At 36.5% G+C, this 12426-nt stretch overlaps 1 protein-coding gene across 1 annotated transcript; it reads left to right on the forward strand.

Moving 5' to 3' along the window:
• Positions 1–2568: 2568 nt before the first annotated feature.
• On the forward strand, positions 2569–11863 carry cfap91 (cilia and flagella associated protein 91). The gene is made up of 17 exons (XM_061724432.1): positions 2569–2665; positions 2785–2861; positions 5490–5632; positions 5740–5817; positions 5949–6005; positions 6090–6265; positions 6408–6585; positions 7695–7852; positions 7947–8102; positions 8216–8331; positions 8401–8502; positions 8583–8654; positions 8762–8908; positions 9550–9771; positions 9892–10040; positions 10138–10229; positions 11087–11863. The coding sequence occupies exons 1-17, from the start codon at positions 2569–2571 to the stop codon at positions 11266–11268; spliced, it is 2202 nt and encodes a 733-aa protein (XP_061580416.1). The 3' UTR covers positions 11269–11863.
• Positions 11864–12426: the final 563 nt, after the last annotated feature.

Consider the following 12426-nt stretch of genomic DNA (forward strand, 5'->3'; position numbering starts at 1 on the left):
TGTGTGTGTCGGTTGTTTATGTCAACAGTGATTTATTTCTTTTGAAGAATGAGCCAAAGTGTTGTTTTGGATTTTTTCTATCTCTCTTAAATATTATTATTATTTTTTTTTTTTTAAATGACCATTTAGGAATAAGTTATAGCTGAAAGTCTACACCTTGAGCAGCTCTTTATTGTCTTATTTCAAACTGATTGTGGTTTTGCGGCAAACCAAAATCATTAAAACTTTGTCTTTGTCCAAATACTTTAACTAGGAAAGTAAATAAGACATAATGTCCAGACAGAAATACATTTGTAAAGCCAAAAGTGTCTCACTTTAACACACTTGCAGCATCTATTTTAGATTAAATACTGTTTTCAAACACACTTCTACAAGTCCAGTATCATTTAATGCAACTGAAAGTATAAACAGAGTACTAAGGACGAAAAGTCTTGCTGTAAAAACTCATAGTTTGTAAGTCTGCCTCAAAACACTCACACATAACAGTACCAGCAATTTATTTATTTCTGGGAGTTATATTTTATGTAGGAAAAGCTGACATAATTAAAAATAAAAGCAGAAATCTATTTTTTTGGATGTTTTTCCTTTTCTTTATACATGCATTCCTTGTTTTTACATCCCTCGTCTCCTCTTTTTACTTTACTTCCTGCATTTTTGCCTCATTATGCAAATGAGGAGGGCGGTCCTTCTTGGTGCAGCTCCTCTACTATTGGTCAATAAACAGGCGGTTCTGGTCAAAGTTAAGACTATTGGCTGTTAAACAGTTAGCAGCTCATTTATTGCTGTTGATTTTCAAAGGATTGTAGAGACTTAATCTGCGTAGACTTTGTCTTCTGACAAATCCTGCGCTTCTTCATCATGTTTTATCTGGTATAGCATCAGTCTTTCCAGCTGAGTGATTCATTGCACTTGTGGTGATAAGTGCAATGAAGTAATGTTCTCAGAGACCCACTCACAGACAGCAGCTGTGGGCTGTCTGTGAGCCGTGGGCTTTCTGCAATAATGAAATTATTGCAGAAAGTATAACGATCACCCGAACAATGATGGGCATCCAAAAGAACGAAGCTGCAGAGAGATTTAACAACCTTAAATCTAACAGCCTACACATTGCTATTTTATTAATGTGCTGTTCCTTACCTTCACATCAGCTCATTCAGTAGGCCTGTTTGATTGTTTAGTCATATGCTGTAATAGTTTTGCATGTAGTCCTCACACAGGCCATATATGATGGAAATGATGATAGTTAAAGTGTGGTGTTAAAGTGGCATGTGAGTTGCGTTCTGATTGGAGCATCAGTGTAGTATGGCGTTTGTAGACTCATGTTTATCTCTTAGTTGGTTGCTTACATGTATTCGTAGTAGGCTATGAGTGTTGAGCATGTACTTCAGCAATACATTCATCTAAACCTATGGTCTTTATAACCATAGTAAATTTCCCTTTTTTTTTACTGTAAAATGTGGGAGGAGGGAGGGGGGCAATTCAAGTGTGGTCACCCTGGGGCACCACACTGAGTTAATCCGGGTCTGCGTTCAATACCGTAACTGATATTGATGTATTTACAGTGATTCAATGTCAGTTGTAAATGTACCTGTGTGCGGGTTTATTTGAATATTTACCGTTCAAAAGCGAGCTCACGGCTGTCTGTCCCCTAGACGAACATGACAGCGCGGTTTTGTCAGGAACTATCGAGGCTTACATGAACCACGTGACGTCTCTGGCGGCGAGATCAAAAGTTGTCGCCACTTTGTTTGATCCCCCGCTCTGGCGTTTTTTTTAATTCTTTAAACTTTATTAGCAAATCTTGCTATACCAACACCAACAATAATGTGAAACAGCAATGATGGAGTAAATTATAAAAATATCTAGTATGAATAAGAAGTCATAATATAGATAATGAAGGTAACAGTCATCATAATAATAATAACAATAATAATAATAAAGATGAGTAAGTAAATAAATAGAGAACAAAAATAGATAAATAAATAAAACAGGTATGAAGAATAGAATCAGATGCATAGAAAACAATAAGGAAAGGTCAAGACAATTATACATAAAAGGTTAGTCAGAGGATACAGGGAAACACTTCATAGTTGATTACAAATATATTGCTTTTTTTGTTGTTTATCAAATAAAGAGATTTAATGAGAGAATTTAATTCTAGTAGAAAAGGGGCAAATTTAGGAGTAGCACCAGCAAATTTTTGTTTGTGAATAAAGAATTTAGCGTAAATAATGATAAAATTCAATAGGTGTTCAAGAGCACGATCTTTAGGATAATCAAAGTAACAAATAATATATTTAATGTTAAGTAAATTAAAAAAAATGAAACTCAAGATCACTCCAAAATGTTATATATGGGGGTGAACAATAATACCCCCATAGTAATAAAGCACGGCGATGATGTAACTATCAGACGTTTCGATAACTCCTCCCCTTTGCCGGAGTTTACCGTTTCCCTGGTAACCGAGCATCACACTTCAGACGCTTCAATGTTTTCGCCTTTGCTGCTCGCACGAAAATAAGATTTGAAAAGAGTTTCTTTGTTTTTGTTATTGTTTTAGAAAGAAAAATGAGCTCCTCTGTCACTGGAACGGTCAGGAAACAGGAAAGGAAAAGTGTCGGTCAGAAGGTTCACACGAGCGGGCGGGATTATGACTGCGTGTACGGTGAGTGGAAGAAAAACACAGTTAACGTTTTCACGCCTTTCACAGCGGAGTTCTGTTAATTTTAGGATAAACAGGCTGCCCTGTTTTCACAGACCCACTTTACTGTCCTGTTTTCACAGACCCAGTTTACACCGTGTCCTCAGAGGTGGAGCACACCAGAGCCCGTCTGCAGGCCTACGCCAAGAACCTGCGGGTGGTGAGTTTCTTTCTTTCTTTCTTTCTTTCTTTCTTTCTTTCTTTCTTTCTTTCTTTCTTTCTTTCTTTCTTTCTTTCTTTCTTTCTTTCTTTCTTTCTTTCTTTCTTTCTTTCTTTCTTTCTTTCTTTCTTTCTTTCTTTCTTTCTTTCTTTCTTTCTTTCTTTCTTTCTTTCTTTCTTTCTGTCTGTCTGTCTGTCTGTCTGTCTGTCTGTCTGAAAAAATCAGGGGGGATGGTGGATTTTATCATATGGGGACAGATAATTTGTGCTGATTACAAATAATATAATATATTACAAATAATAGCCCTGACCAAAAGACCTTACATAGCAGCAGTTAAATGCAGCCTTCTGTAAGCTTTAAATATCCATTGGACTTACATCAAATACGTCAAAACACAAAAATAAAAAACAGTTTTCTGAACTTATCAATATGACTCTGTCCTTCACAGGATAAGTAAAATGGATCACTGCAAAAACTCAAAATCTTAACAAGAATATTCGTCTTATTTCTAGTTAAAATGTCTAATTTTAGTAAAAAAAAATCTCATTACACTTAAAACAAGACTCATTACTGGAAAAAACAACAATTTTCATCTGTTTCAAGTAGATTTTCACTTGAAATAAGTAGAAAAATTTGCCAGTGGAACAAGATTTTTTTGCTTGTAATAAGAAGATAAATCTTGTCCCACTGGCAGATTTTCTTACTTATTTCAAGTGAAAATTTACTTGAAACAGGTGAGAATTGTCACATTTTTCTGGTGATGACTCTAAATGTTGAAATAGCAGTAAAACCACATTCATTGATGAAATGACATAAGGGATGGAAAGGGGGGGTGGCAGTTTTACTGGGGGGATGATTTGGACCGTTTTTATTTCAGGGGGGGATGCCACCCCCCCTCATCCACCCTCAACTCCAGTACTGCTTACACATATTGTTAATGTGTCCTACACTGAAAAAAATAAATCTAAGCGCATGTAAATATAACATTTTTAAATCTGTGATATTAACAATTAAAAATGAAGTTTGTTGCTTTACATGAATACATCTAGTTATGAAATTAATCTGCATTTGTTCAAAAAACAAGACATTGTGCATTTTTTCCTTAACAAGTAGTATTTATGTAATCCAGGGCAATCTTTTTATTTACATACAAACAACAAGCAATTATCTTGTTGTATTTACCTTTCCTTTAACAATTTGAATCTATGGGCAGTCTACTGTAGGTGAAACATGCTTTATTTGTTTAAGTAGAACACCACAGTAAAACATATCTTGCTTGATCTACTTTAAAAATAAATTAAGGCGACTTTTTCACATGAGATTTTTATGTAGATCAAGAAAGACTAATCTTTGTATAAACTACTTAATTTTTAGTATGTACAAAATTCATTTGCAAGTAAAGTCAACTTAATTTTGGTAAATAAAGTTAACTTAAATTTTGATAAATAAAGTAAACTTAACACAATTAAGTTGACTGTACTTGCAAAATGTATTATTTACATACAAAAAATTAATTAGTTTATACAAAGACTAGTCTTTCTTGATCTACACAATAATATCATGCAAAAAGTTGACTTATTTTTTTTAAGTAGATCAAGCACAATATTTGTATCAGTGTAGTGTAACCTGGTTGGGGATGTGCTGTTGTTACTTGAGCACATTAAAATAAGATCTACTAATAAAAAAAAAAAAAAAAAAAATTATATATAGACCAAATTGCCCCACTCTGTGTGCGTAAAAACGTTCATCTGTTGTGTGTTTCAAAGTTTAGTTAAGTAACCTGCATGAAACATGGTTCTCTAAGTTGTACATTGGCATCAATTTTGATATAAACATACTGGATTTGTATAGTATTTTAAATCATCAATCAAACATCATCAAACAATTTACAGCTAAACTCTAAACAATAGTTAAGTTTGTAAACCTCTTAATACATTCTTGGACTTCGATGATTAATTTATAAGTAGAGGAAACGTAATTTGATTAAAAAAAATTTAAACCGTTATCAGAAGCATTAAAACAAACTTTGGTTCAGAGATTAAACTTTGGACATTTCCTAAACTGCAAGATAAATGTACTCCAGCAGGTAGGTGTCTCTTCAGTGACTGGTATTATAAATACTTAAAAAGGAACTATTTGTTTTATTGTAACTTTTTATCCAATGTCTGAATTTAGGATAAAACTGTACTGTTATTGTAACACAGTGGTTTTACATTTTATTATTTACATAAAAGCAGACTAAAACGTTGTTTTTCAGCAGATTTGAACTGTCATATATGTTGGTCCTTTCATAAAGGCACATTCTTTTATTTGAAAATTTGAAGCAAATTCAGAAAACTCAGAAGCAATTTTCCTCTCTTCCTGCTTCCTCTTGGTGAAGGAATGCGCAATATATTTAAATCTCATGATTCCAGCTATAACAGCGGTGAGACAGGTTAGTTTTACCCTATTGATGTTGTGTTGTTGCAATAGTAATCTTGCATCAACACAGCATCCAAAATCTGACAGCCAAAATATGACATGTGGTTTATTTTTGACCTCAGTGGTTGGTTTAGTAATATTAAGAAACAAACTCCTTATGCTCAACCCTATTCCTCTATCTAACCCTGATGTCTTTACGTTGCTTAGAGGAGGCTTCCTGAGTTTGGGTCCATGTTCACTGACCGCCCACGCTACACTCTTAAAGTTTACCCCGTGGAGCCACTAGCGGTCTTGGTGAGCAACCCCTGGCGACGACACGCAGAACAGCGCAGAGAGACGCAGCTGGCAGGGTAACACAACATGCACTTTTTTAATAAAGCTGCACAAGTTATTGAGTTGAAGTTCATTTAAGATTGGCTTTAAAAGTATTTGAATGTAATTCTTATTTTGTTCACAGACTCATTCCAATTGACCGCAAGTTGCGAACACAGCCGTGTCGAGTGACCGGTGGTGATTACTGGAAATACCTTACACGGTTTGATTTTCCCACAAACAGTTTGGTGTACTGTCTTACGTAACGCCGTAGCAGACACATGAAAACTGCCGGCGCTTTTTAGTAAACACTGATATACTCTCTGGCACTGGTTTCCCATCTTCTTCTTTTAGCCCTCTGGTTCCCTCTGGACAGACGCTTCACCCAGGTGTATCTGTTACTGTGCCTGAGTGAGTTTCAGTGAGTTTTATTATTATTATTTGTTTGTTTTTAGTGGGTATGTATTGAATGATATGTGTGTGTACGTTTTTCAGAGATTTTTCAAGCAATGGTGGAAATGGGGACGAGCAACAACCCAGCCACCGCACCGTGGGGGTCCAGACCGACTACAGGGAAAGCGAAACACAGACTGACCCGCACAGTCCTGAATATGTGGCACGACCTGGATCGACTCCTTCTGAGCTCTTGCAACTGGCAGTTTTGACTTGGGGTACTGTGATTTGGGATAAACGTATAACATGTTCCCTAGGAAACGTGTTAGAGCCATAAATCTGTTTCCTTGTCCTATAAGTAGTTTATTTGCCCATTAGATGTCTTTTTCCTCCCCTCTTTTTAATGACTATCACCCACAGGCCGTGGTTTGCCAGCTGGCCTTGCTGAGGTAGAAATGATAGAGCGGGCGCGGGCTAAACGGGCCTGGGAGGCCACCCTTCCTCCACCCGATGACCTGAACCAGCTGGACAAGAGGAGGCGTATGATGGAGGAAATGGAAGCCAAGGAGTGGGCTTTCAGAGAGGGAGAAATCCAGAAGTGAGTGTGACGGCCTTACTAATTTGTGTGTGTCTTCACAGCAGTTCCTGTCCCTGTGGCTGAATAGGGGGCCGTCCGATCTTTTTAGCCACACCTGATGGTGCGGGCTCACCTTAAAAAAGGCCTCAATTGTCAGCCTGCTCTCTCTCTCCTCCCTGACTGAGCAGCTGACAGCCACATGGCCAACATGGTGGAATTTGGGTTTGCTTTTGTTATAATAATAAATAATAATACATTTTATTTGTATAGCGCTTTTCAAGGCACTCAAAGAAGCTTTACATTAGTAAAAATCATAAAAGCAATACACATAGGACAATTACAATTATTGTTGTTTGTTCTATTTTACCCACATCTACACATACACACACACACTGCATCCACTCACATTGCAACATACTTTACTTTCTTAATTTGGAATATGTTTAGTTAAATAAATCACCTTTTGTACCTTACATTGTTTGTGGAGACTCTTTTGTTGCAAACTGTGAGCCAGGTTTGTAACATGAGTCACACTGAACTTGAACCTTTTTTTTTTGTTTGTATCAAGGTAAATACATAAGTGAGACTCCATATTTGAGAGAAAAACTGTATTGATATATATAAGACCAGGGCCATGTACATATCACCTAACAGCAAAACGCGTGTGTTATTTCTAAGTAAATTCTTTAAACATATGCTGTAGCTAAATGATTTAGGAGAACTTTGCTAATCTAAACTACACTTTGAACTATACTTAATGAAAATTGCTGTGGAATGATTAATAATTTGTCTATGGCTCAATCATTTTGGATTTCTCCATGGTAAAGATTCACCAAAAAATACAAATACATGACAATAATAGTAAAAAAATAAGAAATTTATAGAGGAAAAAAAAAGTTAAATATTGGTTGAATTTACACAAAATTTAATTGAGATGATGCATACTATCACAGACCTGAAGTCTTGGTTTAGGTTTACATTTTTATCAGAAATAAAAGTTAAGAATGTTGGATCTGTTTATGTTTGTGACGGGACTTTAAAAGAAGAAAAATATCATATGCATTGTAAATAATTCAGGTTTATGGTTGTTTTTTGTGCCACTATGCTACAGTCTATTTTTGCTTGCTCAGGTTGCAGGAAGCTCGTCTTGCAGTGGTGAAGGACCTGCTGAGGCAAAGAAACGAGGCTCAGAAGGATTTTGCAAAAGACAGACTGCAACAGATAGATTCTGAGCACCAAAAACAAAGGGAGATCAAACTGGGCAAAATCCAGCATGACTACATGAGGGGTAAATCATCCGTTTACGCTGATAGGAGGATGTCTTACACCAGATGATCAATTATTCGAGGCTCGCTGTTATTCCTTAACATCTTTGTCTGTAGCGCTGAGAAAACTGGAAGCCAAGAGGAAAAATGTGGAGGGGAAGCTTGAGCGACCCGACATTGTCACTGATTTGCTGAAGCAACAAATTCCAAGGGACGTGGTCGCCATCAGGAAAGCCACTGAGCTGGAAAGCGAATACTTAGATACTTATGGAGGTCTGAATATCAATGCTTCTGACAAAGTAAACTTGAAAGTGTGTTTCCTGAATACCAAATAAAAAGACAAGAGTCTTTGCTGAGCTGATGTTTATACACTTTGTCAACCATAGGTTTGCTCACGCTGGAGGCAGGACTCAAGCCATGGATGGACAGACAGCCCAAAGTTATCGATCATGCCGTCACGTCCCCCGCGAGCAAAGCTTTCGACCTACTGAAGAAATATAAGGTAAGGAAAGCAGAGGAAGGAAACAAAATGTTAAAGCATAATCTGAGTTAACATACTGTGTTTCCACAGGTCCAGAGGGAAGAGGTGAACAAGCCCAAGACAGAAAAACCCTTTGAGCTTATTGAGCCTGCTCCTTCTCCTGGCACTCCCGTTGTGGAAAAGCCATCAGAGGTCAGCTCATTTCAGTGAAGCTGACTCTAGATTTATTAATCCTGTATACGTTTTTAACTACTTCATGTGTCTGCACTTAGTGGGAGGAGGAGACTGAGCTTGCAGCAATCTTCAAACAGCAATTAGTGAGAGGAAGGAGCCTTCAGGTTGAGGTCTGTACGTTTGTCAGGATCCTTCCTGCCGGAGGTTCCTTCAGTAATGTTGTTACGTGTCTTACATTTTAAATACTTCTCACTTCAATTATACTGATGTTGTCTAGTGTTTTAGAGGCAAAGAAAACCAAATGGGTCTCATCGAGGAAATAAGAATATTCCACGCCTTCCAGAGTGATGAGCAGAAGCTAAAGGAGGCCGAGAAAGAGCTTGTAATGAGCCTGAAAAAACAGAGGGACCTGGAAAGGCAGGAGGTGAAACACACATGTGATCACACACATATATATATATATATATATATATATATATATATATATGTATGTATATATATATATATATATATATATATATATATATATATATATATATATATATATATATATATATATATATATACATACATACACACACACAGGACTGTCTCAGAAAATTTGAATATTGTGATAAAGTTCTTTATTTTCTGTAATGCAATTTAAAAAAAAAAAAAAAAAAGGTCATACATTCTGGATTCATTACAAATCAACTGAAATATTGCAAGCCTTTTATTATTTTAATATTGCTGATTATGTTTTACGGTTTAAGATTAAGATTCCCAGAATATTTGAATTTTTTTGAGATAGGATATTTGAGTTTTCTTAAGCTGTAAGCCATGATCAGCAATATTATAATAATAAAAGGCTTGCAATATTTCAGTTGATTTGTAATGAATCCAGAATGTATGATTTTTTTTTTTTTGGCATTACAGAAAATAAAGGACTTTATCACAATATTCTAATTTTCTGAGACAGTCCTGTATGTATGTATGTATGTATGTATGTATGTATGTATGTATGTATGTATATATATTTTATTTGTTTTACAAATAAACATTTGTGAATTATCTGTCTTTTCCCAGATTGCTGAAGAGGAAGCATCTCAAGCCAGCGTGGTGGGTGCAGCGCTTGAACAGCTGTTCGACATCTCCTCCAAGGAGCTGATGCATCTGCAGGAGGAGCGCAGGATCCACGCTTTCACGTTACTGGCTGAGAGAGAGCGCCGTCGACGCGAGGCTGAAGAGAGTGGAAGGAGACAGGTGGAGGACGGCAGACGCAGAGAACAAGATGAGATCTTCGGACAAGTAAGTCCATTCTCTGTTATGAACTGGGCAAAAGAGAAATGATGCAAACTGTCAGTAATCTGGGTGGATTCTGCAGGCGTTTGGGTGGTTGCAGTCATTGTCCTCAACATTTTGTCACAGGTGGTCCAGGTGAATGAGGAGAATGTAGATATGTATTTGGAGGACATCATCTTGGAGAAATCACATCAGGTGGCTGACCAGCAGGATCGAGAGGAGATCCGCAGGAGAGCAAAGGAGCTGAATGATATTGCTGATACCCTGGAGGAAAGGTAACTGACTCCTCAGCACCTCTGCTGATGCTGTTTTATGGACAAATTCTCATCTAAAAGCAATAAAACACTGTTCATGTCATGTGTGTGTGAACAGCCGCGACAGACTTCAGAAGGACGAGGTTGTGTCTGAGCTGATCTACAGCTTTCTTATCCCAGAGATGGAGAGGATCACTGTCAGACAGAAAGGTTTGAGTTCAATTATTCAAACTAAACAAGGACAGTTCAAAACATATCAACAAGGTAGAAGTACATGACAGCTCTATTGATTGATTGAAATCTTTATTTCGAGCATAAAAAAACAAAAAAAAAACAATTACACAAAACAAAAAAGAATACAAATAAACAGTCATTAAACAAAATCAAAGGGAAATAAACTTTCATGCCCAAAAAGGAGTAGGAGGAAGTTAAAAACTTATTGGGTCCTACCGCTTGATTCTAGTTCAATTTTGCTTGAAAATAAAAAAATAAAACAGCAAGCTTTACTTTATCAAAAAATTATACCTGTTATTACCAGAGCAATTATAAATAATATACCGGTACACACCTCATGTCTCCTCTTCCCTGTATTTGGCAAAAATCTTTTTTTTGTATTTGCTTTTGAACCTGTAGATGGTTGGACATTGTTTCAGCTCTTTACTCTGACTGTTCCATAGCCTCACTCCACTGTTTAAAATGCAACATGTTTTGCTTGTAGTTCTACATGACTAATTTAAAATTAATTGGTTCCCTTAAGTCATATCTCCCCTGTCTTTCCTGAAACATTTGCTGCATTTGTCCGGGTAAAGAGGTTTTTCTGGCTTTGTATATTATTTGTGCAGTCCTTAACTCTGCAATATCGAACAACTTTATTATTTTGGATTTAATGAATAATGGATTGGTGTGTTCTAGATAACCGGCATTGTGAATAATTATGATCTTTTTTGGAGAATTAATACTGGTTCCAAAGTACTTTTATATGTATTGCCCCATGCCCCATTGCCCTATGTCAATAATAGCAAAGAACAAACTTTTCTGACTTGTCTGACTTGTGATTTCTCTGCCAGTCCACCAAAAGCAGGCTCGACACCTGCACGTTGCTCAGAGCCTCGTTCAGGAGATTGCAACATCTAGTGGGACCAGTCGTCCGGGAAGCTCGCAGCTGACCAGCCCCGGCGCAGAAACATCCCCTCAAGACCCTGGAGAGGAGATCTGCCAAGCGGAGCAGCACCAATCTGAAACTGAATAAAGAAAAGGTCTGATATACTTGAAATGTACAGCTTAATAAGTTGTATAACAGTTGTTCACCCGTGTTTTCACAGCATCGGTTTCATGGTTCTCATCCTAGATTTTTAGGTGAATTACAGCGTCTGATTGTATCGAGAACAAGAAGTATATTTGCACTATTGATTTATTGATTTACTATTGATTTTATTTGATTTTACCTCTGAGCGTGTCGTTCTATTTCTGAAAATATTCAATGGAAGAGTTAAGATTTCTGTTACTGGATTTTACTGTGTGATCTATTGATGAGGAAGAAAATATCCTTGATTGTATAAAAAATATTGTTCCGTCCTCTTAAACCTTCTTTCAGTTCTTTAAAAGTTGAAAACGTCTCCCAACTGTAAGTTGTGCACACAAATAAAAGGTCACATCCTACAGTATCAACCCTGCTTATGGTATTTAAAGGTTGCATTGTCTTTTTATCGAAGTTAAAATTATTATATCAGGATGTTAATGATTAACCCAAACAGAAAATTCATTCCAAATTATTTAACAACGTAATTTTTTATGTTGTATAGAACTTTTACAGTGATTTACACTTTTTTTTTTTTTATGATAGTAGGCTCATAACTGTGTCAGAATGTCAAAAAGCAGAGCTCGTAATTGGGATTGTGAACACTAGAGGGCAGCAACAGGTCAAGCAAAACTCTTAAGACCTTATTTACCTTACTCAGAAGTCCTGATTGGATTTGTTTTTTTAATCTTTATGCATCTAAATGATCCATCAGACAGCACACTGCTGAGGACAATAGGTAAAAGAATTTGTAAGTTTAGAAACTCACTTAATGTTACTGTACAGTCACAATTTGTTTGTTTTTAAAAAATAAATCGACTTTTCCTCAAATAATTGTCCATCCCTGCTGCATTTTTTTCCCTCTCTCCTTTCCTCGAATGAAATGTGGTAGCTCAGCTAACCTTAGTAAAATGTATGTTCACTAAATACCTTTATTTTGCTCACTCTAACTTGAATTTGAGCTGTAAATTCACAAATGTACCTTGTTTTCTTTTCAGTGTAGTGTCATGGATCATCTTACATGGTTTGAACTCCAACTCTTTACCCTGTTTTTACAAAATACAGGGCCCAAACAGGATCTTGCATTGTACATTAAAAAAATGCGAGGAA

Source organism: Cololabis saira, chromosome 6 (genome assembly GCF_033807715.1).
Source record: "Cololabis saira isolate AMF1-May2022 chromosome 6, fColSai1.1, whole genome shotgun sequence".
Taxonomy (NCBI): domain Eukaryota; kingdom Metazoa; phylum Chordata; class Actinopteri; order Beloniformes; family Belonidae; genus Cololabis; species Cololabis saira.